This window comes from Gallinula chloropus (genome assembly GCF_964237585.1).
Source record: "Gallinula chloropus genome assembly, chromosome: 12".
Taxonomy (NCBI): domain Eukaryota; kingdom Metazoa; phylum Chordata; class Aves; order Gruiformes; family Rallidae; genus Gallinula; species Gallinula chloropus.
In genome coordinates this window covers 20,529,866-20,557,271 of record NC_140097.1, presented here as the reverse complement: position 1 = coordinate 20,557,271, position 27,406 = coordinate 20,529,866, and the positions used below count along the sequence as shown (strand labels likewise).

Here is a 27,406-nt window from a genome sequence, read left to right as displayed (position 1 = left end):
GCTGCAGCTGCCCAGCTGGGAGATGAGCAAGTGTCACCAGATCTTCCTGCAGCAGGGCTCCATAGCAGAGCCACCCACCCTGCTGGAGAGAGGTATTTAGTTGTTTGTGTGGTGGTTTTTCTGGAGGAATTGGCGGAGGAGAGGTGGTGATGCCTCTGAGAGTGATGAAAAGCAGCCACCATTAGAGGAATGGAAATGGGCACTCAGGGAAAGCCACAGTGGCTCCAGGGACTGTGAGTCAGAGGGGAGGGGGGGGGGGCCTTCATTTCTGATGGATCACAGCAGGAAGGTGGGGTGGTTGTTCTGTTTGTTTCCATTAAAACATAGTTCCAAGTGTGATATGCAGCAGCTGTTTTGTAAAGTTTCATCTCCTTTGTCTCCTGCAAGTCATCTTGTTTGTTTTTCTTCCCTCTCTGGCTGGCTGTGCCTGTCCTCTCCTTTAGGAGACTGTCTCATTTGTAGGATGTAGAACAACTGTGCCTGTCCTCTCCTTTAGGAGACTGTCAGGGCTTGCCTTTTCTAGCTTTGCATCTCCCTTTGGTTGTACTTTGTGAGCTTTTCCTCTTCCCCTGCTCTTAGCAGCTCAGACCTGGCTACTGGATTGCAGTGGCAGAGCTGGTTAGCTGTCGCCTGAGCCTTTTCTTGGAGTAATCCTTTGTTACTCTTGGGGTGTGTGTACCTGTGGGCTGGGTTAGGGTTAAGCTGTGTCAGAGGGGAGCAGTGATTTGCTAGCCCAAGGGATTCGGGCTGTTCTCTTGCCTCCTTTTCTAGACCAGAAGAACTGCTAAACCATTTCCATTCTGCCCTGAGGAGACTCCACTGACTGCGGTCAGCTGGTGCTTAGCCACTGTTGCCTGTGGGAACACCAAGTGTCCTGTGAGTCTCAGCATGGACCAGACCAGCTGATGGCAGTGAGGAACACATGTGGAAGCCAGAAACTGTTTTTGAAAAGATGAGATGCCTCACCCACCCTCTGCTCAGGAGGCTGCCGGGTCTCTCGCCTCGCTGTGTGCCAGGGCGGTTGAGTCCCAGTAGGCGTCCTGTCCTCAATCCAAAGCAGTTTCCCCTGAGGCAGAGCTGCAGTGCAAGACCTGGGCTCGTGACTGCCACTGACGTGATCAACCACTGGCACGAGGCGTTCGAGACAAATGGGATCCCTGAAGCACGAGAATCCAGTGAATATATCGTGTCATTTGTCCTGGGAGCAAAAACAGTTAAGTAATAGGAAAAGAGTCAAGTCTGTGTGCACCTCTCCCCTTGTCATTCTGGTTGAATCCCTTACCTTTCTTTTTTAATCTCATTTGTAGGATGTAGAACAACTTTTCCTGCCTTGGATGGCAGATGGGGCTAGATGTAGTTTATTAATGCCAGTAGAATGCTTGGGATCTCTTAAATGCCTTCTTTCACAGAGACTGAAATGTAACCCATGGTGTACAGCCCATAGTGATTGGCTTGGTGAAATTTGTCTTCATTTTCCCTTTTCTTTTGAGGCCTCAAAATTAGCAGAAGAACAGATGTCCATGCAGACATAGGTTCCAATTGCTTGTGATTTCCATCAGTCCCAGGCACATGTGTTTGTCAGCATGCTGGGTGACCCTGGAGAATGCCCTTGGGGGGATGTAGAGCACACAAGTGGACAGATTTTAAAATGACCTTGTCTCCAGTTTCAGAGCTTGAATTCCCAAAGCCTCCACACTCCACTTACAGCAGAACAGCACGAGCAAATCCAGCAGCTGAGCCACAAGCGACTAGAAAGGTAAGAGCATCCTCTCACAACGGTTCCTTTGGAGGGTTTTCCTTCAGTCTTAATGCAGCCAGAGGAATGGTAGCAGAGGGAAGGCAGAAGACCATTAGCAACTGACACTCCAAGTAACAGTGCTGTGTCTCATGGTGACTCAAGTGACTGGTGTTTGTTATTGTCAGGTAGAAAGTCACCTGACTGTCCTGTCTGTGAGCAGAGAGGGTTCAAGGGCTATTGCAGAGGAGCAGGAGAGTGGTGCTGCTCTGAGTTGGGTGTGTTTTCATTAAACTTACAAAACTTAGCCTTGTCCCCTTCTGTCTGATCCAGTACTCCCTTCAGCTGCCAGTCCTTTACTGGTCTGTGGTGGTGCTGTGCTTTCCTTTCTAGGCTTTGCCTGCAGAGGGATTTCCCTGATGTTTAGAGGTAACCATGGCTGCTGTAGCTTTGGTCTCCATCTGGCCTCCCTTTGCTTGCTCTGTGTGAAAGGTTCTCCCCAGTGTAAAAGTTAAATGGGTTTGGTGTGTAGGAGCTACTTGGAATCAGGCTGGGTCTGGGGACTAATGTGTGGGAAGAGGAAACATGCAGGACCTTGGAAGGTATTTTGGGAGAATGTTTGAAGGTAGCAACCTCTTGCTCATTCACATGAGTGTAGTTATGTGGATCCTCATTTCACTGTGTACATTAATCCTGCCATGACTTTCACAGAACAGGATCTGAGGGTTTCTCAAGGAGTCAGTGTGTTTGCAGTGGTTACTATTTGTAGTATCTTAGGGTCTTCCTGGAAATATTCTTGCTGCTCTTGAGTCTTGTGTTGGGAGCAGAAAAGCAAAATTCCCAGAGCTGTCTGACTTGCACGTTGCTCTGTCACAAGTGCTGTTGAGGTTACAACAAATACCCACCTTCCAACGTGAAGAAGTGAGGTGTGGTGCCTCACAGCAGCTGAAAACATGGCTGCAAAATTCACAGAATCATGGAATTGTGGAGGTTCACAGGGACCTTTAGAAATCTAGTTCACCCACCCCCACCACCTGCTCCAAGGATCAACTACAGCAAGTTGCTCAGAGCTATGCCCAATTGGGTTTTCAGTATATCCAAAGACAGATGCTACATGACCTCTCTGGACAGCTTGTTCCAGTGTCTGACCAGCCTTAGAGTGCTTAAAAAAAAGAAAATAAAAGAAAGGGAGATTTCTCTAGGTTTAAATGGAATCTTCTTTATTCCAGTCTGTGCCCTTTGCCTGTATTTCCCCTGGATACCACTGGAAAGAGTCAGACTCTGTCATCTTTACTCCATCCAACCAGATACATATGGCTATTGATGAGAGTTCCCTCCCCTACTCTCCCAGCCCTAGCCTTCCCTTCTCAAGGCTAAACTGTCTCAGCTCTCAGTCTCTCTCCTTGCATGTCAGATGGTCAAATCCCTTAATGGTCTTAACAGTCGTTTGTTTGACTTACTCCAGTATGTCCATGTATCACCTGTACTCCAGTGCTCCAGCTGTTTCTTACCAGTGCAGAATGGAGGGGAGGGATCCTCTCCCTTGACCTTCTGGCAGCACTCTGCCTAGTGCAGCCCAGGAAGCCATCGTGTGCCTTTGTTGCAAGGGCACATAGGCCTGAAGTGTTCACACTTGCTTCTGCCTTCCACAGAATGCCAGTGCAGTACGTGCTTGGTGAGTGGGACTTTCAGGACCTGACCCTGAAGATGAGACCCCCAGTGTTTATTCCTCGGCCTGAAACAGAGGTATGGATGTGGGGAACGTGGTGGGGGCAGGCTTGAGTCTGGGAATTACATCATACAGTGCAGTCAGAGCATTCCTGTGAAGCTAGCCACTGTGTCTTGAGGTGGTAGCGATGAGGAGGTCAGGGGACAGGAGCTGGGACAAGGGGCAATGGGCTCAAGCTGCCCCAGGGCAGGGTCAGAGCAGATGGGAGGAAAAGATTTTTTTACTGAAAGAGTTGTGGGGCTGTGGCACAGGCTGCCCAGGGAGGGGCTGAGTCACCTTCCCTGGGTGTCTTTAAAAAAAGCATAGATGAGGTACTTAGCTAAACCATATTCCTCAGCTGGTCTTGATGATCTTAAAGGTCTTTTCCAACCTTGTGATTCTGTGAAGTTAAAATTCTCATTTTCCCCAGTGCTGCTGGGGAAAAGCCGAAGAACCACATGGTGACACTTTCCCTGAACAGTAGCCTGGTTTTCAACCAACAGGCCATCCTAGCAAGGAAGTCTTTCTGTTTACTAGTCCTCAGGAAGCTTTAGGTTTTGCTGAGGTTTTGTTGTGGTTTTGGGTTGGTTCATTTGTTTGGTTTTGTTTGGTTTTTCTTTGCTGTGTTAACTTTTGGAGATGAAGTGGTCTTCGTAGCTCTTGCCCATTTAGGAGTCCCAGAAGCTTAAACCTGTTTCAGTCTAATAGTCATTTCTTCAGTCATTTTGCCTGCTGCCTTGTGGCTGTTGTAATGTGCTGACAGCCCTCTGCTCAGGTCTCCATTCGTAGGGGCCCATGCTGTGGAGAGAATGAAAACCCTTGGGCAGAATGTCAGCAGCTGACAACACTGGGAGAGGTGCCAAGGACTGAGAGGGCCTTGGAGATGGGAAGACCACTTCTGCTTCCTCTGGGGAAGGAATAGTATTGGGAATGTATGAAGAAAGCAGGGGCTCACGAAGGAGAGGGTGCAGTCTGCAGAGTCCTTCACCTGATACTTTTGATCACACAAAAGTTAAAAGGCAAAGACAGCCTGTGCTTCTGTTTTGGCCCTCAGAGAATATGAATGCTGCTGAAATCCATGAGAGGGTTACAGACAATTTAGTGGGAATTGGCACAACTACTATCCTCTCTTCTCACCCTTTAGAAGACTATTCAGAACCAGACTCTTGATTTGGTGTGGGGCAGCAGCAGCAGCATCACCTCATGACCCTGCTGGGCCCTGAATCACAGTGAAGGCACTTGTGTCCACAGAAGGTGGTGTGTCTGGGTTTGATCACTCCATGATTTAAGTTTGGAGATAGGACTCTAGAATAGTTTTGCCAGTTGGAGCCCAGAGATGGTTATTGTCAACAGTATTTCTGCTCCAGTTGATTCAAGAATTTCCAACCTCTGACTCCCCATGAATTCGTGGATGCAAAGTGAGCATTAAAACCAGGGAGAACTTGCATGTTCTGTAAGTCAAAACATCTGCTGGCAAGGCTTCCTCTGGTGCTGTGCTCTGATTCCCTCTGTGCAGTGCCAGGCTTCAAACAAAGGCCTATTGTGTGGAGTGGAAGCCAGAGTGGGTAATGTCTGGGAACGTTGTTAATTGTGCCCACATGGATAATTTTGGTAAAATCGTCTCTACTGGCCCAAACTGAAATGCAGTCTGTGTAACCAACTGTGTTTGAGACCACTTTAACATACCCTGGTGTGAAGATGCAGCATAAACAACCTAACCCAAACCTTCTCTCTGTGGGAAAACTTTATTTGCATGCTTTATGAGCACTGGATGTGTCACAATGCTTACCATGAAGTCACACTTCTGGCACATTGGTTATGAGGGCCAGAAATTTATGGTGATAGCCCAAGAATTGAGCTGTCAACTTTGGGTTTTCTTGTGATCTGGTGCTGGAGAGGTTACTTGGACAAGAAGAACAAGCAACAAACTGTGCTCTGTGTATAACCTGTTGCAAAATGAGTTGGTGTCCCGATCCTGCTGGAAAGGAAGGGTTGGTCATCTCTGCCTCAGGAGCTCTGTGCAGTGTGTTTGGGTTGGGGTTTGCCTGTGTTTTGTTTCACCAGAGGAATTCTTCCTGTTTTTCACTGGACTTAAAAACTGTAGTGGAAATACCTGTCTGCAGCATTTTAAAAACGAATAGTTCTGAAACCTTTCACCAAACAATACCTGTAAATAATCCTTGTTCTTTAGGAAACATTTGATTGCCAGCATTGATATCCCAGATCTGTGACCGCACACGCAACATGACGTGTCTTGTCCTTGGCTGAGTGAATGGGACTCCTCAAATTGACTTGTTAGTGCAGACACACAAACAGCTACAGATTTTGCTTCCTATTTATATTTATGTAGCTTCTGCAGATGCCCCTGCTTGATGGTTCAAAGTCTGAAAGGAAGAGCAGCCATCTCTATCACATGTGTTTTCTTCCATGGCTGCAGCAGAAGGGTGATGACTCTTGTTCCCGGGCACGTTGGTAATGGCATGAAGGCAAACACAGTATGGCCTAAACCACCAGCATTGTTTCAGTCCTGGGGACAAACACATGCAAAGAGAGCAGCTCAGTTGTCTGCTTAATTTGGCCCTGTGTGAAATCTGCCCCTTTATAGTCTATTTGCTTCTCTCTGGTAGCAGAGCCCTCTCCCATTTTTTTTCCCTCTGGGAATATTTCTTTCAGCACATGTGGCTTTGTTCTTCTGTTCCATGGGAATCTGGGTGGAATGGGGCCAGGCAGCCAAAATTAGGAAACTAGCAGGTCCTGTTGAAGCTCTGGGAGTGGAATAACAAAGCTGATGGCATACAGTCATTCCTTCTTGGTGTGCAGTGCTGCTAGATGTTTCTGTTAGCACAAGCAGAATGCGTTGGAGCAGAGTTTTGTTGAGCAGTTCTCAGTCACACCTTCCTCCCGTTACCTGTCCTTCTGTGAGCAAAGCTGCAAGCACTCAGTGGGTTTGCAAGGCCTTCTAGAACCCACTGTCCTGCCTGCTTTCCTTGTGTGACTCCCCAGAGCCAGGCTTCTGCACAGGGGGGGTGTTTGGGCCAGAGTTCAGGGGTGTGCTCGATCTCCTGAATTACCTTTGCTGTGCAGGTGTTACCATAATGCCAGGGAATCCCTGTCTCAACATTGCTCAGTCACTATTAATGGAGAAGAAAGTCCTTCAACCAAAGCAAGGCTTTCTAAAATGCAAGTTGTGTTACCATCACAGCAGCATTGTGGATCAGAGGAAAAACTAGAACAAAGAGATGAACAACTCCACCAACTGTGGATATGTAATTCTCTCTCTTTCTGGTTTTTTTTTTCTTGTTTTTAAATTTTTTGAACAGGGAAATTTAAGCTAAATGAAGCCTCCCCGTGCGTTCATTGAGGAAGGGTTTAATTTGGTCCAGGACTTCTCCAAAGTCCTCTGGGGTATGAGCTCACCAGTCTTTCACCCCTAGAGGGCACTCCAAGCTTATCTGATGTATTTCTGATCACCTCTCTTGGGTACTGTTTTAACGCAAATGAAAGCATGTTTGTTCAGTGGAAACAGAAATGGTCTCTCCTCTTATCCCTTGCAGCTACTGTGTGGGTAGAGGCAGATTCTTGGCCACTGAGTTTCGTTCTTGCTGGAGGAAAGCTGCTGGGAGGAGAGCTCCAGTTCTGCTTGGGAGGATTGTCACAGTCCCACCATCTCTGAATCTCAGGCCACCCAAGTGGTGACACCTCCTTGACCTGTTGTAATCTCAGCATAAGCTCGACCCTACCTGATTATATTTATCTTTGGGCTTTGTTGTGGCTGTGTCATTGTCTGCTAAGGGAGGGGAGCGGCACAGTGCAGGGTGAGGATGTGTCTTGAGCCTTGGAGGCATCTTAAGGGAAAGAATTGCAAGTCAGCCATACTGAACATGTTTTAATAGTCACACAGAAAAGGTTGTGGCTGCAGCCTCCTGTGAGAGAGAGAAAAGAGACTTAGTGGTTCAGACTATATTGTTCTGTCTGGTTCAGTGTTCTCTGTCTGATTTGGGCTTGTAGCAAATGGTGGGGGCAAAATGACAAGGGAAGGGATAGGTATGGAGGGATCCCCATTGTCTTGGTAGGCAGTGGTTAAAGGCTGTCCTTAGCAAAAGCTGGATTTGGGGGCATCCTGCCTAGTAATCACTAATGGCTCTGTCCTCTGTTAATTTGTTTAATCCTCTTCTGAGACTCTCTGTGCTGGCCTCTGTGACATCATCTGACAAGGAGGCTTTCTAATTTTGGATTGCAAGTGGGAGAAGTGTTTTCTTTGCTCCAGGTGCTGCCTGTTGGCTTTACAGGACAGCCCTCACTTCTTACTGCCTAACACACAAACCGGTCCTGCTCTTTACAGCACTGATAGTTTTCTAGTCCTCTCGCTGTCTAATCAATTCTCTTTCAACCTATTATTTTTAAGCTGTTAATTTGTTTCCCAAAACAGATTGTGCTCCATACACTGAAACCATGGCTGTTTACTTGTGTCTGTCACCTGAATGGCAGTCACTGTGCAGGGGTGTTCTGTGAAAGCACTCCAGGCAAAGATTTACTCAGAGAAACCATTCATGAAGCTTACCTTCACTTCTAGCTAAACATATTCATTAACCTTTCAAGAAGGTCAGGCACAGGAGAAGGGAGGATTTTTGCTTCCTGAAATGTATATGCAAATATAGATTGGAAGCTGGGGCCTTTTTCCAGTGCCTTGCCAAACAGTGTGCTCATTTTTCTTTTTAATCCGTGCTCAGAGGAAGGTTTTGATGCAGAAAGGCCTTTCATTTCCCTAATTTCATTGCCACAAATGGTCATGTACAGAGAAGTCAAAAGGTCACGCTGTCTAGTGAGTACAGCCATTGATCAGGAGTCAGGAGATTGTCCTTTTTTAATGGTTTTGCCTCTGACCAGTTATCTCTTCAAAGAAACGCTGCTTCTCCTTTCTGCGTCACTGAATTTGGGAAATGAAAATGATAATGGGGCCTGATCTGGTATGTAGCCTAAGGTCCTTTCTTAAAATATATATGGACTCCTGTGACATATATAGAACATAGATGCAAAGGGGCATTGTTTAATAGATCAGAAATTAACCTATCTGTCAAAATATAGCTGTAAACAAATGTGCTAGAGCTGGAGAGCTGCTTTTGTGGCTTCATGTAGGTCAGATCTTGCCCATATGATAGGCAGTGTTTTATCAGTATGCTGGAGGAAAATGATGTTTTCTGCAAGCAGGCTGTGACACAGGCTGGGGAGGGGGAATGAAGGGAGCCTGTCATTGCTGCAGGGCAAATGGATTTGCCTTTTGAGTTAGGCACAAGTGTTTAACAGGATCATATATGCAGGGACAAATAATGCCGCCTGTGCCTTGTGGCTGGGGGGGCTTCTGCTGCCTGAAGAGCTTGGGGGAAGATGTGGGGTTCTTTTAGATATTGGCTGACTATGAGCACCCGTTTTCAGTGGGCTGCCCAGCTGGGTAATGCGATCCTTGTGTGTGTTAAGGGGATTGCCAAACACAAGCAGCAGGATGAAATACTCCATGTACTGCAGGAGTGGAGTAGCTGCGGAAATGGTGTGTCCAGTTCGTTACTGAGCGGTTGTGAAGAGATGGAAAACTGGGTTTGGAGAAGGACCAGTAGGTGCATTAACAGCTGGAAAAGCCTGCCTTGTTGTGAAACACTGTCAATCTCATCAAAGACAAGCTTAGGGGTTAATTACCTGCTGCAGGGAGCAGAAATGTGACAACAAAAGTCACTTTGGTTTCACACTCAGGTGTATAAGAAGCAGTACAAATGCAGACCAGAAGGAAAGGTGCACATCTCTAACAGAGAGTGTAATTAATTACTGAAACAGCTCAGAGTCTGTTGCTGGCTACTTCAGAATCAGGACAGGATGTTTTCCTGGGACTGATCTCTCCTTGTTCAAATGAACAGTAGCTGCTTCTGGCTTCCTATGCAAGAAAAAAAGGCCTTGTTGGTGCAAAAGAAGCTTCAAAGTTGGTCATTTCCAAACTCAAAAATGTGAATTTAAAGCTAAAGTCTCTGTTGAAGACCGGGAAAGCAATGGCTTGTCTTTTAAGTCATGTAGAAACCTGTTCCCCAGGTTAACTTACATAGACTTTCCTAATATGTTCTCACAGGTATTTCTGGTGCTAATGCCTTTTTTTTGACCCTAAAAGAACTCTTCAGCTTTTCAGTCTCCCTTTTCTGATTGAAAGGACTCTGTCTTTCTGTGAGTTTCAGTTGAGTACCTTGTCTCATAGCAATTAGAGCAAGACTTCGGACTAGAACTGGAGGAAAACAAACCATAAGTGCTGTAACAGAAGGGGTGGGACTTAAGGAGATTCCCACATGAACAGTGGAAAAAAACCCTTCATTTGCTATTCCCCAGCTTCTTTTGGACATACAACACAACTGAACTGGAATTTTGGAGCTAGGGATTAGTGAACTGGACCAATGCATCTGTCCAGATGCTGTATCTGGCAGTGGTCAATATCAGTATCTGCAGAGAAAGAAAGTAACTTGCTTCTGGAAAGATGTGCTAGATGAAGGTTTGTGATGGAGACTCGAGGTACAGCTGTGTTACAGTGGCATTGACCCACGCTTCCTGCCCCTCTTGGGCATGGCTATGTCTAGACATGACAAGTGTGGTTATTTCTCTTGGGTGCTAGCTCAGACATGTTGCAAAAGTTGCTGCCTTTTGGTGAGGCCACAGCTGGGTGCTCCCACCCCCTCTCCTCCAGCAGGTAAAACAGCGCTTGGCGTGACACATACCCTGGCACACGGGGAGCAGCTTCTGTTGTGTGAGGAGAAGCCAACCACCTTCCTCAGCACTAGTTGTGCCTTTGCCAGTTTGTCCTTGCTTCTACCTAAAGCCACCTTTCTTCAGGATCAGTGACTCCTCCTGGAGTTCCTCTGGTGTTTCGTGCCCTACATGTGTATAGGGGGAGGTACATGGTCTGTGTGTCATGTTCCCTCTTTCCTACTGCAATGCCAGGCAGAAGAGCCCAGGACAAAAATGCTGTATCACTGGGCTGGGTTGATGTCCTGTTTTTTTGGCATGTGGCAGTGCTCTTCTGTAGCCATTGCCATGGAATTAGGTTTCCAGCTTGGCTTCCTGGTGTTTTGTCATGTGCTGATTGGCGGCCAAGTGGACAAACAGCAGGGGAGGGGTGATTTGGTTAATATCAGATCAGGCTCTATGGAAAGTCCTGGATTCTGAGAACAGAAGTTTCTGGAAAGCACACAAATAAGTAAAACATTCCCAGGAAGTGTGCAAGAGCAGAGAGAAGGTTACCCAGGTTTTCATGTGTCTGGCTTTCCTTGCCCTGTTTGCTAACCTGGGAAGCTGGAGCCTCTTGCCATCCTGACTCTTACCCCTTGTCTTCCCTGCTTTTTTTTCACATGGGGCATGAATAAACAGTGCTTTCAGGGAATGCAGTGTGAATTTGTGACCTCCACCCTTGTCTTTCCCATTCTGCTCCTCCTCTTGTTTTTCTCAGCCTTGTACTTTCAGTCGCAGAAACATCAGACAGGTCATCTGCGACTGTAGCACGTGATCGCCTCAACTCTGGGCTTCCACACAGCTCTGTAGCCACCATTGTGCAGTAAAGAATCTCTGCCTTTTCCTCCTGATTGTCTTGGTGCTGAAAGCTGCCTGACCCTGCACTGTTTGCTGGTTGGAGCTGTGCAGCTGTGGAGCTTGTGGTTTGGGTGCTGGCAGACGCTGTCCTCACGCTTTCTTTTTGCAGCTGCGGTTCCAAGAAATATAGTGAACTGGAGACCTGGCCACAGGGAGGGGGAGGTAATACCAAGAACCTGTCAGAACATCAGCCTGTGCTGGGGAGGAGGGGGGGTGGATTGGGGAACAGGAGCTGTGGGTGGAAGGGTGAGGCACGGGCTGAAGAGAAGCTGGTGGTGTGCACAAACTTTTGCATTTGGTTCACTTAATGGAGAAAATTGGGGGTAGGGGGGAGCATGTGGAAACAAATAAATGACATTGTGAAGGTAGGGTGAATCTGGCAGTGAGCCAAGACTTCCTGGAATCGCAAGGTGAGAACAGGCTGTGAGTGGCTTGGCTAGGAGACAAAAGCTTGAGAACCTCTGAGTGCTGAAAATTAAGTAGCGTGGGAAGCAAATATTTGCATCCCCTGCACATGGAACTGCAGGTAAGAGGTCTCTTCTAGTCCTTGCAAGCTCTTCCTTTGCTAGTCAGGACCAGATGTCCTTCTCCCTCCCAAGGATGTCCTGCATATTTCCCTGTAAAATTTAAAAATCACTTCTGGCAAAGATGTAGAGAGCCTGGATACCTTCTCCCCACTCTGTTTTGTGCTAGGCAATGGAATGTAGGCCCCTGAAAACCCATCACTTGATGCCTGCAGCATCCCCAGCCCAGTGCAGTGTAAAAAATCCTTCCAGATACTTTTGTTTTGCACCTAGCTGGTGAATGCACAGATCTCAGGCAGCTGGTGCTCTTCACATCCTTTTGAATATTTATTTGCATAAAATCCTCTAAAATGGGGGAGTTCATTGATTATTGGTGTGTTAGGGGAGTTTGCAACGTGCAAGCAGACTGGGATTTGGTCACACTAGTAACTGCAGAGCTGTGAGCTGGCCTCACTCCTAAGCCTGCCCTGACTGTTGTGCTGTCTGCCTGTACCAGATGACAGAAAGGCCCTGGAGCATACTGGCATTGCTTGTGTGCCCTGGAAAGGCTCATGGCAGTCAATGTCCTGCAAGCTGGGGTGGGAGGACAGCTGTGGGAAGTTTTAGTCCTACATAACATTCACTCCAAGGGACAGTGGTGGCTGTGGAGCTCCTTTCTGTGTGTCTCCTAGCATTTCCTCTCTGCTGCTTGAACATCTCTGTACACCTGTCTGTTGAATGATATGTGCAGTCTGCCCCTGTGAGCAGATGTCAGTAGCTCAGAGTTATGGTGGCTGCCTGGACAAGCCATGTCTGGGCCCCTCCTGCCCTTCCACCTTCATGCTATTGCTAGCAAAAGCAGAGAGAGGATCTTTGTTCCTCTCTGGTTTTCTCTGTTTGCCATTCAGTCCCTCCACTCCTTCCAAAAGTGGCTTTTGCTAGGGGAAAGAGCTCCTTGCACAAACTAGGGGAGAAAAGATCTTAAAAATGTTCCATTTCCCCATTCTGACATAAATATCAGACCTGTACCCACATATGCATGAGTATAGGTCTGATATTCCAAGACTGAGGTGGTTCTGCCAGTGCCTGCAGCGCTGATCAGTAGGATTTTGGTGTAGGCTGTGGTGTTACTGACAATAGTGATGTGTACTGTAAGCAATAATTTGATTTTTAATAATTCCCCAGTTCCATTGCTTAGCATGCTCTGGCTAAACTTGGAATCAGGTCACATTTCTAAGATACTTTATATTTTTACTTGCTGCTTCTTACAGCACTTTGGATTATTTCTTTTCTTATGGTTACTACATCACTTTATGTAGTAACCATAAGAAAAGAAAGGCACCAAGATCAGAGCCCAGTTACTACATCACTACATCAACTGGGCTCTGATCTTGGTGCCTCCTCTTTTCTGCAGGTCAGTTGCCTTCACGCAACTGTGGACCTTCCTGTTCCTAACTGGAGTCTGGGGGACCCATTGCCATGGTCTAAAGTGGTGTCAGTGGGAAAGGTGTGATTGAGGCTTCATCAGGTTCAATGCTCTGTGCTGCTGGAATCCTCCTTCATGAGTTTGGGGTGGTTGTGTTTTACAGTCCCACATCTGGGAAATGGGGTTGGTGAGGATACGTGTGTGAAAGGTGCTGAAGTGCTCAGTGTGTTGCAGGGACAAGGCACCTCAGCAAGCCAACTCATTTTCATGTTTTTAGAGACTATAAAGGCACCCTGATTGTCAAATCTTGTTTTATCCAAAATAGCATTTTCTGTGATGAAGGACATTTATCTCTCCATTGAATCCTGTAAATGGTGTGAGTGAAAGGAAGCCCTTTGGGATGGCCTGCTGCTTCAGTTGAGAGTGCCAAATTGGGGAGAATTTACCTAACGTATTCCAAAGGTTAATTACCTGGGCTGCCAAAGTGTTTTCTCTTAGTTCCCACTGGAATTTTTGTAATTTCATCTCTCAACCTTTAGAACTGGTGATCAAACTGGTGGTTAAGATGGCTTTTAGCAATGATGGTGTTATATTAACAGATGTTTGGGCTCTGAATCTGTTCAGTGTGAGATGATGGGGATATATGCAAGCAAATGTGTAACTCGGAACAGTTACTTGGGAAAAGAGACACCAGTGCACCAAAATGTCCCCCTCTTCCTCCTCCTCCTCCCAGTTTTGTATGCTGAGCATGATGTCTTATGGTTTGGCCTTGGCCAGAGGCCAGATGTCCACCAAAGCCACTCTATCACTCCCCTTTTCAGCTGGACGGGGGAGAAAAATGTATATTGAGGGGCTGAGGAGTCATATTTAAATAGGGACTTTGGCAAGCACTCTAAAGATGCATTCACTGTGGAATGTGTAAAGTAGAAGTTCCATGAAAAACTCCAAGCCTGAAATTGCTAATGATAAACCTGAAGGAAGTTAATAAATGCTGACAGTAGTTCTATTGTGTGCAAGTTACATTTGGATGTTTGAAATCACAGAGTAGCACAAGTTACTGATCAGCCCTGCAGACAGATGGTTCTTCTGGTTTATTATAGAGATTTCCTGGAAATATTTGTATGTCACCAGAAATGGCTGGTATTTAAAAGAGTGATTTAATGGCCAAGCAGAATTATTTGGGTGGTTCTTCAGTGGTCTTGGAATCCTCAGCACCTGCTTCCCCAAACCAGCTGCACTTACAGTCTCTGGCTCTCCACTGCAGACGTGTTTGCAGACTGATTCATCTGGAGCTGTTAGCTGAAAGACAAAAGCCATTTTCCCACAAAAGTGGGTACATAAGGTGCTTATTTTTCCCTGTTGTTATCAAAGCACTGGTAGTCCTTTAACAGTCTCTGTTGGGAGCATGTAAGAGTGTTTTCCTCCCTAATTGTCTAGGAAAGAAACCCTAAAGCAGCATCAAGGATTGTGTAATTCTGGAGGCTGTTAGCAAAACCCTTGAGTGCAGAGCCAGTAACGTGTTAACCTGGGTAGGACATCGCAGTGTAACAGCTCACACCAGGCTGAGGTATCAGCTTTCCAAGCTGAAGCTTGCAGTGAGGGCACAGTGCAGAAAGAGGCCTCTCAGAATAGTGCCCTTCAGCCTGCAGGTTGCTTCTCATCCCCTCTTGGGCTTGTGTGTATGAGTGTGTGAGCACAGTGGAACTCGTTGCTGAGTGGCACTGACAGTCTGGAGAAGCACAGAGTCTGATGAGCAAAGGCATGGGCATCTCCAGCTCCTTCCAGCTCAACATCTGGAGGAGATTTGAGAGAAAACAATGAAAACAGTTGAAGGTGCTTGTTTCTAGAAAGCCCCCAAAGGCCCAGGAGGCTGTGGCTGTGAAAAGGAGCCTAAAGAAAGTGGAGGAACCAGTGGCTCCCCAAAGGCTGTTGTTGGCAGAGCCAGGCTACTGGAAAAGCAGCAAAGCTGAACACTGCTGAGTTGAGAATGGGGAAGGATCAGAAAAGCTGATGTTAGTAATGTTACTAGTAAGAAATATGGAGTGCTTACATGTACCAACGGACCAACCTTTCCTTTTTATGGATGCTTTCAGGCTTTTTCAGTGGGAGGAATCATCAGAGGGTTGTATTAAAATAGAGTGGTTCAAAGCTGCTTGGCTTTGCAAGGCCCAGACAGTGTTGAAATGGGTCTGTTTCTCCATCCCGGCCTGTGAAGTGCAGTGCAAGTCTCACTTCTGCTCTCTAAGCACTGTGTGTGTGCTTATGTGTACTTTGATATGTTGAAAGCAGTTCATGCCTTGTGAGAAACCTCAGAAAATCCTGTCTGACAAAAGTCTCAGGTGCTCAGCTGCCAGGGATGTTTGGTTGAATCTCCTCTACCCTACACACCTTGTTTTTAGGCCTGTTTGTGTCCTGTTTTGCTACTTACTGCAGATACAGTTGTCCTACTAGGAGGGGTGACCAACAGCAACAAATATCTTTGTAAAGGCTACAGCTTTGCTCAGGGCATCTGTTGCACTGCACCCAGGTAGGGTGATATATCCAAGGGAGGGCTTATGCCTTTCTGTGTAAGCATACCCAGTTTAGCTCCTGAAAAAGGCCCTTGTTTTACTAAAGAGAAGCTTACCTGCTTGCCAGGACCTGTTCCTTTTAAATATTCCTGCTTGTGCCAAGAACATGCAGAATTCCTTGTGAAAACATAAGGATGGTAATTCTCCTGGTGATGTCTTTAATTTTTAACTCTTGGCAAAAATCAAACCAATTCCTTTTTGTTAGGCCTCCTGGCTTTACAGGAGAGATCCAAGAGCAGACTCAAGTGAAATGGGAGCGCCTGGGCCAGCAAGGCCTTGTTCCTTTACTGCTGTTTATAAAGTTTCTGTCTTATTTCTCCAGTGAATATTAAGGGAAGTTCATGCTGGGGTCTGAGGGAGGCATGTAAGTGCTTTCTTTTGTAGCTAGTCACTCATTTTCACAAACCTTAGAACTGTGTATCTTTGAGACTTAACAAAGAGATTCATGGGAGAGAGGAGGAGGCAGTGGTCGTAGAGATGCACAGGGATCTGGGAGCATGGATGCAAATCTTTTCTGTGTGGCTTTCTAACAACAAAATGTAGTAGGAGTCCACAGTCTGAAGTCCACGCAGGGAGCTGCTCATTTGGGTCATTTGGTAATAAATTGCTTTTGCTTTTTATCTGCCAGTTGGATTTTTGGTTTGGATGCTGTTAGGAGCTGTGCATCTGCCTCCAGATGACTTACCATCCTGAGAAAGTGTAAAAATCTTAACTTTTGAAACTTCCAAATCCTGAAAGCTGGAATATTTTAGTAAATAAAATGGTGTTGCAGAAGATAATGTGCTCCAGCTGCTTGGTTATTGCTTTCCCCAACAGTGCTAGAAGATTTCAGAGAATCTGCAGAAAATTATATCCTCAGGATTTGGTTACTAATCAAAGCACCCTGTGGGGGAGATGGAGCTGAAGTGACTTCTGGCATGCCAGTTCCATTGCTGCCATCTTAAAAATCAGCAACAAGAATACATTTCATTGGGCTACAGAGCCAAGAAATTTAAACTCCAGTCCTCAGACCACGAAGGTGTGAGTCAAAACAGCTCCCTTAGCAATCAATTTGCTTGTTTGTTTCTTTTTTAGGATCTTGTCTCTTTAGTCTTGGAAGATGAATCTCAGAAACGTGAGAAGAATTCAGGCCTCTGCTTCCCAGTTCCTGTCCCTGGTCCTGTGATCCTGGAGATTGGCTGTGGCTCTGGAGCAATTGCTCTGAGTCTGTTGTCCAGACTGCCACAGGTGAGTATTTTTTCAATGCTCATGGTACAATAGATGCCTGTGTTACAGGAGAATCCCACTCTTCATTGAGACTTTGCAGACAAACTTCTTTGCTTTGATGGGACTTCAGCAGCCAAAGTCTCTGACAGGCTTCATAAGATCACACTTGGTAGAAGAGGGATATTTTGGAGTTGCTTTCCCTAACTGTCAAGGTAGCCAAGACATGGTCAGCATGGAAGAGGTGTGCTCATTCTTTAGCTGCCACAGCTCACTGTTGATCCCCTTAGCTTGCAGCTCTGGTGGGTGTTGGCTTAGTTGAATTTACAGGGTGGTCATCTCTAAAAAGTCACCTTGCTGTGAATCAAAAGATCTTGTCTCTAAGTGACTGAAGACTAAATGAATACAGGGAAGAGATTACCACAGGAGTGTCAGTACTTGGTGTTAATATGACAGGTGTATGTCACACTGCCACAACTGCCAAACCACTTTTTGGAAGCTTTTTGTTCCCTGATAACAGGGAACACCTTTTGAAAAGAGCAGGAAGGAGACTGAGATCTGGGTGACCAGAGCCCTTCTTGCCCCTGATCATTGTGACACATAACATGCTTATTGAGATACTGTTGGTAAGCAGAAAGAGAAATGAATCCAAGATCTAATCACATGTGGTTAAGGGAAAAATACTCCCCTTTCCTCAGAATCACAGACCAGTCAGTTCCTTCTCATGAACAAGAACTGCTGTGGCCAGCCCCTCCTCTTGCAGCAGTATAATTCTTACACACAAGTATTTTTATACTGGCTGATATAAAAATTGATGCTGATGTAAAAATTGATGCTGATATAAAAATTGATGCCTGTGTTCTTCCTCCCAGTGAGTTGATATGGTTAATACTTGAGCTTCATGACTTTGAAGTACAATTACTCTGATTTCCTGAGCTGTGCTTCATGCTCTTTTCCTTGCCTGTTAACAAGAGCTGTGTCAGTCTGTCCCTCTAACTGGTAAGAACCCTTTCCCAGCTGACTAACACAAGCTGCTGTGCCCAGAGAAATAAGGAGCCTTGACTGCTTAGAATAAGTGGTAGCCACACTGACAACTGGGTGGAGTTTATACTCTGAGTGATCTCTTTAGTGTCTGGTGCAGAATTTGGCACTAGGATATTGAGGAAACCTTTCACTTGTGGGTTCAGCTGTGTCCTTCACCTTAAGGGTCAGCTAGTGGGGTGCTAGTCTTGGGCTGTGGAATTAATCCCCTAGGAATGATGGCTGATCACCCCATCATCTCCAAATGCAAAGTAGTTTCTTTGAGTGCACTTTCACTATGTAAATGCTTACCAACATCTGTGTTTAAAAAATATTAGGCACAGTGAAAAAGACAGTCAGGTCTTTGCCTGCACTTTTCCCAAGGTCACAGACCTGTGTTGTCCTCTCTCTTACTGGTATGCTAGAGGAGTCTCTCATACTTGACATGCAGTCAAGTACATGTGGTCAAGACATGCAGTGAATGTGGTGTAAGGACTGTAGTGGAGTAACCAGGCAAAAGGTGTCTGCACAACAGATGGAAAATGCCAGAAGCTCTGTCTGAATGGTTGTGTTAATGTGTTAATGGGAGGGATTCTGTTCTCATGAGAGAGGAGAAGCCTGGGACACAATTGTCCTTTAACCTGTGTCTACCCCAGGGTAGCCAGAGTATTAAGTTTCACACTCAGGAGCTATGAACATGTCAGGTGCTGTGAGTCAGTGTGATCCCATTGTTGTCCATTGTTGTCCCATTGCTGAGTGGGCTGGGTCAGGAGCCTGTCTGTGTTGGTGGGCTGCTGGCAGTGCTGCAGAGTGCCTTCTGTCACGGTAGCAGCCTTGCTAGAAGGGACTCAGAGCCCATCAGTGCTGTGAGATGCATTCTCCATGAGCTATTCCTTCCAGGAGCCAAGAGTGAACAGCCAATTGTCAGTTCTTGCCTGGTGTGTCCCTTTTGGCAGAGCATGGCTCAGGAACCTGGATGTTGTAATCCTTGTGTGTTGTTTTTTCTGCCCCAGAGCCGGGTGATAGCTGTGGATAAAGAGAAGGCTGCTGTGGATCTCACCAGGGAGAATGCACACAGGTACAAGCCCACATATTACCCATTTTTTGTAAATTGTTGTTTGAGAAATACAGAGTTCTCAGTATTTGGGCATGTGGTTCATGTTTATTGTTGCTGGGAAGCATTCCCTGGTTTCCTTAGGTCGAGCTACTATATTGTGTAAAAACTCAGGGGGAGAAAAAAAGCTTCTATTTACCAGAGTGGTTTGGGTTTTTTTTTTCCTTGTGAATGTGCTTTGCAAAGACAGCAGCTGAAATAAACCAGTAGTACTTAAATGCTGTCTGCCTTTCCAGGGTTGCAAAGTGTTCCATGGTAACTACTCTTATTTATCCCTTTCTCTGAACTTGGGCAACTGAAAGCAGCAGGTAGTAAGAATGCACATGTCACAAGGTTAAGGACAGGGATAGTCTGAACCTTTCTCTCTCTGGCTCCACATACCATTATTGCTGTGTTTTAGTTATTGATCCTCTAGATCTAAGCTTGCACACTCAGGGAGCACCTTCACTCTGATGTGTATCCCTTGGCATCCTCCTTGCAGTCTTGTGTTTGGTGAGAAGGGTGCTGCTGGGTCCTGTGCTGCTTGCAAGACACCTCTGCTGTGGCCAGATGTTCTGAGCTGCTGAGTCATGGAATAATTTGGGTTGGAAAGGACCTTTGAAGGCTGTCTAGTCCAATTGTCCCTGCAGGAAGTCAAGCATCTTATGCCTGAAGTCAGGGTAGCTCTGTATCAGGTGGACCCTGTCTTTCCCAGCAGCATTGCTTCCTCAGCTGGTTCTTCTTGGACCAGGTTATTCTGGACTGTCACTAGCACAGCAAGCACCAGAGCTGGACCCTCACTATGCTTTTGAGTCCAGGATCCCAGTCTCTGTGGACATTGTAAAAGGTGCAGAGCTCTAGTATGTCCTCAGAAACTGCTGGGCCTAGGCATTAATTGGAGCAGTCTTGGAAAGGATTCCTGTTGTTACCTCTGACAGAGTCCAGTACAGCTCTGAGTCTTAAGTGGTACTCATCAGCTGGCATTTCTAATCACAGGGCCCACATACCCTTTGTTCCCAAGCTGCTACCAGTGTTGGGGCTGCAGAGACAGGCTACTTCTCTTCTGGCTGCACTGAGCTGCATCTCTTCACTTCTTGCAACCCTGTCCCAGTTCATATGTGAGTCTGAAGGGATGTGTAGGAACAGCCCTTCCCAAACTTGTCTCCTCACTCTTACCTTTTTCCTCTCAGTCCAGTTCTAGGGAGTGGGGAGCAGAAATTCCCTTCTGATCTGTCAGTGTCAAACCAAGTTCTGTTGCAATTTTTCATGGGTATAATAAAAGCAGTCCAGAACTTTGCCTACTTGGTAGATTATTGCTCTGGCATCTGGAAAAAATAGTCTTGTTGTTAACATTGCTTGTTGTCTCAAGAGTGGCAGAGGGAGTGTAGCTATAGTGCCAGAGAACCTCATATTTCACTATGGATATTTTCATTGTGTCCTTGTGGTCTTGTCCATGGCATGGTGCCCTGGAGCTCTTGGGAGCGAAGCCAGTAGTATAAGCTGTCTTACTGCTTGGCTGAAGCACCAGCTTGGTTCCTGTCTTCTTTTGGGAGCTCCCATATCACAGCTGTGTTCTCTAGATGCTTAGGTGAGTGGATCTTGCTCTGACTAAATCCATCCCAGTGCCAGATGCCGATGCGGGCACATTCCAAACAGGAATCCCTCCCTTTCTCAATGCCTGTGTGTGCTGACAGAGGGCAGTGTCATGGGCCCTCAGCAAAGGCACTAGGGCTTGGGTATAAGGCCTTTGTCACAGCATTCTCTCTGAACCCACTGGGTAGCCCTGAGATGTTACACTGAAGGGCTAGGGAGGAAACTGCCTCTGTGGTAGGTCTCTCATGGGAGGGGAGAATGTACTGGCTAGAGCTGGCTGGTTTTGTTTTCTCTAGGCATTGACTGTGTTGAAGACAGGAGTTAGGGAACAGTGCAGACTCTGCCACAGTGTGCTCCTCTGGTCAGGGAGTGGCATCTCCTGTGGCAGGCTTGGCATCTTGCTCCACTTCCCAACTTTGCAAAGTGCTTCCTCGGACATTGCTCAAATATCTTCACAAAAGCCTGAGGCAAGCCTGATGAGAAGAGAGGTATTTTGGTGGGTGGACCATGTAGCTGAGGAATTAGAGGTTCTGTTCCTGCCTTGCTGTTGCTCTCTCTCTGTGTCTGTGACTTGTCCTGTAGTATCAGGTAGTCACCAAGCACCAAAGCTGCTTTCAGACTGGCCTTTCATTCCTGTCCCAGGAGCACCAGGGTCCTTTGCCCAGGATTCCTAACGTTTATGGGGATTGCTGTTTCAACTATTTTTCCCTGATGAGGAGCATTTTCTCTAGCAAGGTTGGAGCAGGGGATGGATCGTGCCTGGTTGTGACAGACTGGAGCACCATGCAGTGGCAGTCTGGCAGCCTCACGGCTGTTCTGCTTTGGGTCAGTGCAGTGACTCACATCAGCATCTTTGCCAAGGTTTCTCCCCAAGAAATGCCAACATGGTTAAAGACCTGTTTCTTAAAAACAGCAAGCCAGCACCCTTACTTCCTCACTTGTTACAGGTAAAAGAGAGGAGTGTATGTCTTCCAGTACCTTCAGCAGTTCTGCTGGTGTGAGCAGCCTGGGGGCATCTGGCTGCAGATGAAAGGCACTGACCCTGTTTCTCAGTTAGTGTGCACAGAGATGGCAGGGGACAGACTGATTGTGAGTTAGAAACTAGCATGTGAGAGACCATCATGTGTACTCTAAATACATTATACTGCACAGTCTGTGCATGTCCCTAAAGGAGTCCCTTTTCCTGGCTCTGTTTGGCACAGGGATTCTGCTGCACTGCATGTGCTGGCCTCCTGGTAGTGTGCAGGAACATCTCATCACCTCAACACTGGCATGTGAGGTGAGATCCAAACATGCCTAGAAAATACTCTCAGATGCCAGAACACTGTTGAGGTCTAGGTTATCAAGGGGACTGGAGAAAGAATATGGCAAACATGAGCACGTTGTCTCTGCAGACAGAAGCAGGTTTGTGTGTTTGAAACAAGAGATTTTGTTTCAGTGGGTTTTCTTTTTTTTATTTTATTGTTTTTTCCAGGGATAGTGAACTGACCTGGGGGAGCCCTTGTAAGTGCAATTAATGTGCAGCAGGGTGAGAAAATGCTCCCCTATATATGGCAAGGGGCGATATATATGGGGGTTTGGGTGCACAGGAACCACCCCCTGGAAGTGGCATCAGTGCACATCATGCTCTTTGCTTTGAATGTTGTTCATGGGGCAAAGAACAGAGCCTAAACTTCCCTTGTGGCTTGAGAGGAACCCAGCTGCAGTTAGTGGGGTAAGATATATGAGTATCAGATGAGAGGTTGATGTGTACTGACCCATTTATAGAATGTGCTGCTCATGAATCTACACAAACATGTCTCCTAATCTTTCTTCTTTCTGTTCTTGCATCTGGAATTTTACAGGCTGCAACTCCAGGACAGGATCCACATCCTCCACCGTGATGTTTCATACAGTAACTGTTTTCACTGTTATAGTCCCCCTGTCTTTCTCCCTTTTTACTCTGATGGGGGGAGGCAGGCATGAGAGACAGCTGAGGGACCCCTTTGGCATGCAGGTGTCAGGAGGGTGTTGAAGTTAATAGAGAAAATGGTCAGTAAGAAGTGAGCCAGTGAGGCTTTTCCCATCAGAGATTTCCAGGCCAGGTGACCAACTGAGAGAAGTTCCTGCCTACACCAAAAGGGGAATAGTTCCTGGGTTTAGGTGTCTAAAGGTCGTGTCTGAGCTGATAGTCCAGGTGCTCTCTAGTATTACTGGGAAGGGGCAAATATCTACAGAGTGTAATCCATCCTGTGCTGATAAGGATGCTTTAGATAAACATTGTGTGCCTGTCCAGCCATTGGCGTTAGAGGGAGCCCAGATAGTTAGCTTAGATTAAATGTCCAGCCTTATTCATCTGAAATGAGGTGAGCTGGATGAGGGAAGGGTACCTGAAATGAGTTAAAACTGCCATTTGGTGCAGCTTGTCCAGTGAGTAGGTGCTCAGTGGTTTCTTAGCCCAGAGCTTCAGCATTGTAGGTTCATCCCTTAGGACCTCTGTCACTGTGCTGCCTCCTGGGGTGTGTCTGCACAGACCTGCAGATCAGAGTGTGTGCTTCCCATACCCCACGCAGCAGTGAGGCAGCCAGCTGCAGTCCAGAAGCCATGGAGCTGTGTTGGCCTTGTGCCGGCACAGGTCTGCCCTGTGCCAGGGGGCTGGCCTGAGGGCACTGCCACGCTCACCCAGTTACATGGTGTCTGATCCAGGGCTGCTGTGTGCCAGTCCAGACAGTCACATGAGCATAGTGAGCTGAACCTTGACTACAGAAGAGCAAACCACCAGATGGTTGATACTGCTGAGAGGGCTGGCTCTTCTGCTGATTAGAGGTCCTTCTGCAGCTCTGATAAGAGGAAGGATATGCATCCTGACAGCTAGCCTAAGCTCCCACTTAGGCCTTTGTGGGCTCTCTCAACTTTTGGTTTCTGATTTAGATTCAGGTGAGCACAGAGCTCCAGAGCATCAAGGTCCTGTGCTTTGTAACATGTTCTGCTAAGCAGGGCTGTTGATTTGTATGCTTGCCTGTGTTTAGCTTTGTATCACTTTCACATTTAACATGGGAGAGTGAGCAGGCCAGGCTATTCCAAGAAAGAAATAGGATAAAATTTTATTAGATAAAGGCAGAGCCAAACATAGGTGGGGAGACAGTCCCTTGGATAGGGATTTGACACTGTGCTTGTAGAAAAGATTGCTGTGGTTGAAAGCTGGTTGTAAATCTTTCTCTTTTCTAGGTTCTGCCAAGGAGCTGCTACTCTGGGGCCCCATAGACTTCATAGTCAGTAACCCACCATACGTCTTCCATGAAGACATGGCTTCCTTGGATGCAGAAATTCTTTGGTAATCAGGCAAACAGAGTTTTCTTCTGCTCTGTGAAGTGAGGTTTTCTCTGTGCTTCCTTATATTGCACACAAATGTGTAAAGGTAGCATACATGTGTACACTCTGTGTCGGTGTGCTTATATGGTGTATGATGATGCAGTGTTACATTCATACTGCTTACAGGTCTGAAACAGTGCCAAAAGTATTTTAAATATGTATAAAAGTGGAAAAATCACACACTTTGAAATTAACAACTTTCCAGTCCAAACCTTTTTTAGAATATTTTTCCTGTTAGACTTTTTTTAATTATATATATATATAATTGGTGTGAGTTTATGAAAGAAAGTACAAGTAATCTGAGCAGCTTTTGGTGATGGAAAAAAAGCTTCAGTGGAAATACTGCAACCCATTCTCATCCCAATACTTGCCCTTAGCAAGCCAACCCACACAAACATGAATAAGCTCTTTTGGGATGTGGAATGACTTTGTGTGTGCTGGTTCTTCCTCAGAATCGGTTGTCATGTGTGTCAGGACAATGTCCTGTACCCATCTCTGTCCAAGATGTGCACCAGAGCAGGCTCTGCAAGCTGAGATTCCTACATCCTCTCAGCTGGGTGGGAAGGCAGTCCAGCCTGGTGGTTGGCATGTGTCGTGGTTTAACCCATCAGGCAGCTGAAACAACCACAGGGCCGTACTCTCACTCCATGGTGAAATAAAGCCAGTGATGTTGCTGTACAGTCCACTGTCTCCCTCTCCAGCTGGCACAGAGAGGATGGATCCTGGCTGCAGGCATGACCCTGGCTGCAGTTGGCTTGTAATTATTTTCAGGAAGAGTTCAGGGGATGTTTTCTGCTCCTGCTCAGCATGGAGTTTCTCAGTCTGGTAGAAGCTGTTGCCTTGGTCTCTGTATTTTACACAGAAGCTATGAGTGCTGTCACCTGCTCTAGGAGTAGTGGAGTCTCTGTGTGTGAGGTGCACCTTTCTCCATGGAGTGGGGGGCAACAAAATCTTCAAAGGCTTGGCTCACACCATGGGTACTGCTGTTAACGTGTGCTTATTCCACACTCCAGCTATGAGGACCTTGATGCACTGGATGGGGGAGATGATGGGATGAGAGTCATCAAAACAATTCTGGCTCTGGCTCCTTCTCTTCTGAAGGATTCTGGGTAAGTGTCATTCTCTGTTTGAGTTTCATGTCTTTTGTCTATTAATTTCTAGAATTTCTATTTTCTATGCATATGGAAGAAGGTACAGAGGGAAAATGGGTTCAAAAATGTCCCTGTACCTCCCATTTAATAGTAGCATTTTAAAAAATGTCATGTCTCTAAGCAAAATTAGGTTGAAATAAGTTAATAAAGGGGTATGAGCCTTCCTTCACCAGTGATGATGTCTCATAGTCATTAGTAAGTGAGAATCTTTAAAGGTCAAAGCAGCAACAGCAGAAAAAGAGTGCAAAAAATGGAAGCTTCTTAAGAACAACTCACTGAAGGAGAAGCAATATAGAACTCTGTGAGAATGGATGTAGATCTCTCCAAGCCTTTAATGAGGGGAAACTTGTTTATTGTGCCAGGATACAGTGCTGAGTATCCCAGTGGAAAACACATCAGGCAGGGCTAGTTTCTTAAATGTGAAATTTCTACAAGGTTAATGGTTCCTATTCCTAAAACTGATGGTTCCTATTCTCTGTCATTTTGTGCTTGAAGATCCACATGCTGATAACCAGATGTCTGTGTGCCAGAGCATTCACACATCCTATTGAAAACTCCTGATGTTTTACCAATATGAGAGGTCATTAAAAATGTGGTGGGAAGAGGGACAGGATTATTAAGAGCCATAGTGCACGCAGAAGAATTCATTCCTTATGCTTTACATGACCACAAGAGCAGAAGATGCTCCTCAGACTTTCCCAGTAACACAGAGTGGTCCTGTGGGGCTGTTTGTTAGGATTATTATGTTTTCCTTCCTTTTTTGCTTTTATAAGGTGAAGCCCCTAGTGAGGAGTGGAAGTTTTTTAAGGTCAAGAATGAGAGCCACACCCAGCCTGTAGTTAGTTTGGCAAATTTATAGGGAGTATTCAGTAATTCAGTTTTAGGAATTCTCAAGAGAATGCATTATTTGGGCTTGGCCTCTGTTCTTTGTCTCTTAAGCTTGTATCTTGCTGCTCCATCACAGGCTGTAGCCAGTTCCATCGTCTCCATGTGCCTGTGAGCTAGGGTGGTGCTGCCTCGTCGCGGGAGTGGAGACTCAGAATCATAGAATCCCAGGCTGGTCTGGGTTGGAAGGGACCCCAAGGGTCACAGAGCTCCAACCCCCTGCCACAGGCAGGGCCACCAACCTCCAGGCCTGGAGCTACACAAGGTTGCCCAGGACCCCATCCAACCTGGCCTTGAACACCCTCAGGGATGGGGCATCCACCCCCTCTCTGGGCAGCCTGTTCCAGGAATGGGCTGGCATCATAAAGCCTGGCTTCAGCAGAAATGAACACAGCCCTGCAGTGTCCAGGCCTAGTCTTGGGGCAGTGAGGTTGCTGATTAGTTCCCTTATCAGTGTTGCGCTCCCCTTTGGACAGTCCTTTATACCCTAACTGATTTATGGAGACATTAACTGCAGGAAAATGTATGTACCAGCTGGTACTCTATGACTCTCACTACTGGGACTGAATGTCACCCTGGCAAACTTCCTGCTGCCAGGCCAGGGCTCAGTTTTCATACATTTGCATCATAAAACTTCATTCTGGCCTTAAATCTCTGAGAAAGGCAGAGCTGTTCACATAGAGGACTACCATGAGAATTGCCTCCAAGATCAACACTTCATCCCCAAGGGAGTTAATTGGGATCTGCATCTTAAATTTTCCCATTTCCTGTGCTGATAAGAGCCATCCAGAACATGGACCTTAATTTTTATCAGCTTAGCAGCCTAAGTGTATGCATCTCTCCACTTCCTACTCCCACATGTGTCCTTTCAGGAGTGTGTTTTTAGAAGTTGATCCCAGACACCCAGAGATGGTGGAGAACTGGCTACGGGCACACCCCAACTTACTGCTTGTCCTTCATGCCATTCACAAGGATTTCTGTGGCAAGTAAGTCTCCTCTTTTACCTTCAGATTTTTGCTTCAGGTATAGGTCTGTGTCCTTTGTAGATTATGTCCCTGTACCCTGATGTACTAAATGAACTCAACCAGAGACAGTCCACAGCTGAAGCCAGTCTTCATAAAATGGGGCTTCCTTCAAGTATCTCAACCTTATATCCTGATACAGCCTGGCAGGTGTTTCAGAGTAAGAAATTCTGATGCAGATAAGCATTTGTGATGGGGTGACTAGCTCTGGTGAGATTACTGCCATTGGAAAATTGCTGCTTTCACAGGATGGAGGTACAGGTTTGTTCTCTCTAGCGAAACTTAAATCTCTGATCATTCTTCTTCCTCCAGGCCTAGGTTTCTGCACATCCAAAACCAAAGCAGATGATAGCTACATGAGAAATAGCTCTTCCTGCAGTATGCTTTTTGCTGCTGAGCCCTTGCTGAACAGCCTGTTGAAAACTCTGCGTGGCAAAAGGAATCTCCACTTCATCCCTGGTACACTGAGCTCTCTCTGCAGACCACCTTGTTTCCTGATACAGCCTTCAGCCAGAGATGCAGGAGTTCAGTA

At 46.4% G+C, this 27,406-nt stretch overlaps 1 protein-coding gene across 1 annotated transcript; it reads left to right on the top strand.

The window, feature by feature from the left end:
* Positions 1–952: 952 nt before the first annotated feature.
* HEMK1 (HemK methyltransferase 1, mitochondrial release factors N(5)-glutamine) lies at positions 953–27,406 on the top strand (the record flags this gene model as incomplete). The annotated part of the gene is made up of 10 exons (XM_084269713.1): positions 953–1,213; positions 1,665–1,756; positions 3,388–3,481; positions 16,631–16,783; positions 18,793–18,857; positions 22,310–22,359; positions 23,673–23,778; positions 24,830–24,925; positions 26,725–26,838; positions 27,187–27,406. The coding sequence occupies 10 exons, from the start codon at positions 953–955 to the stop codon at positions 27,221–27,223; spliced, it is 1,068 nt and encodes a 355-aa protein (XP_084125839.1). The 3' UTR covers positions 27,224–27,406.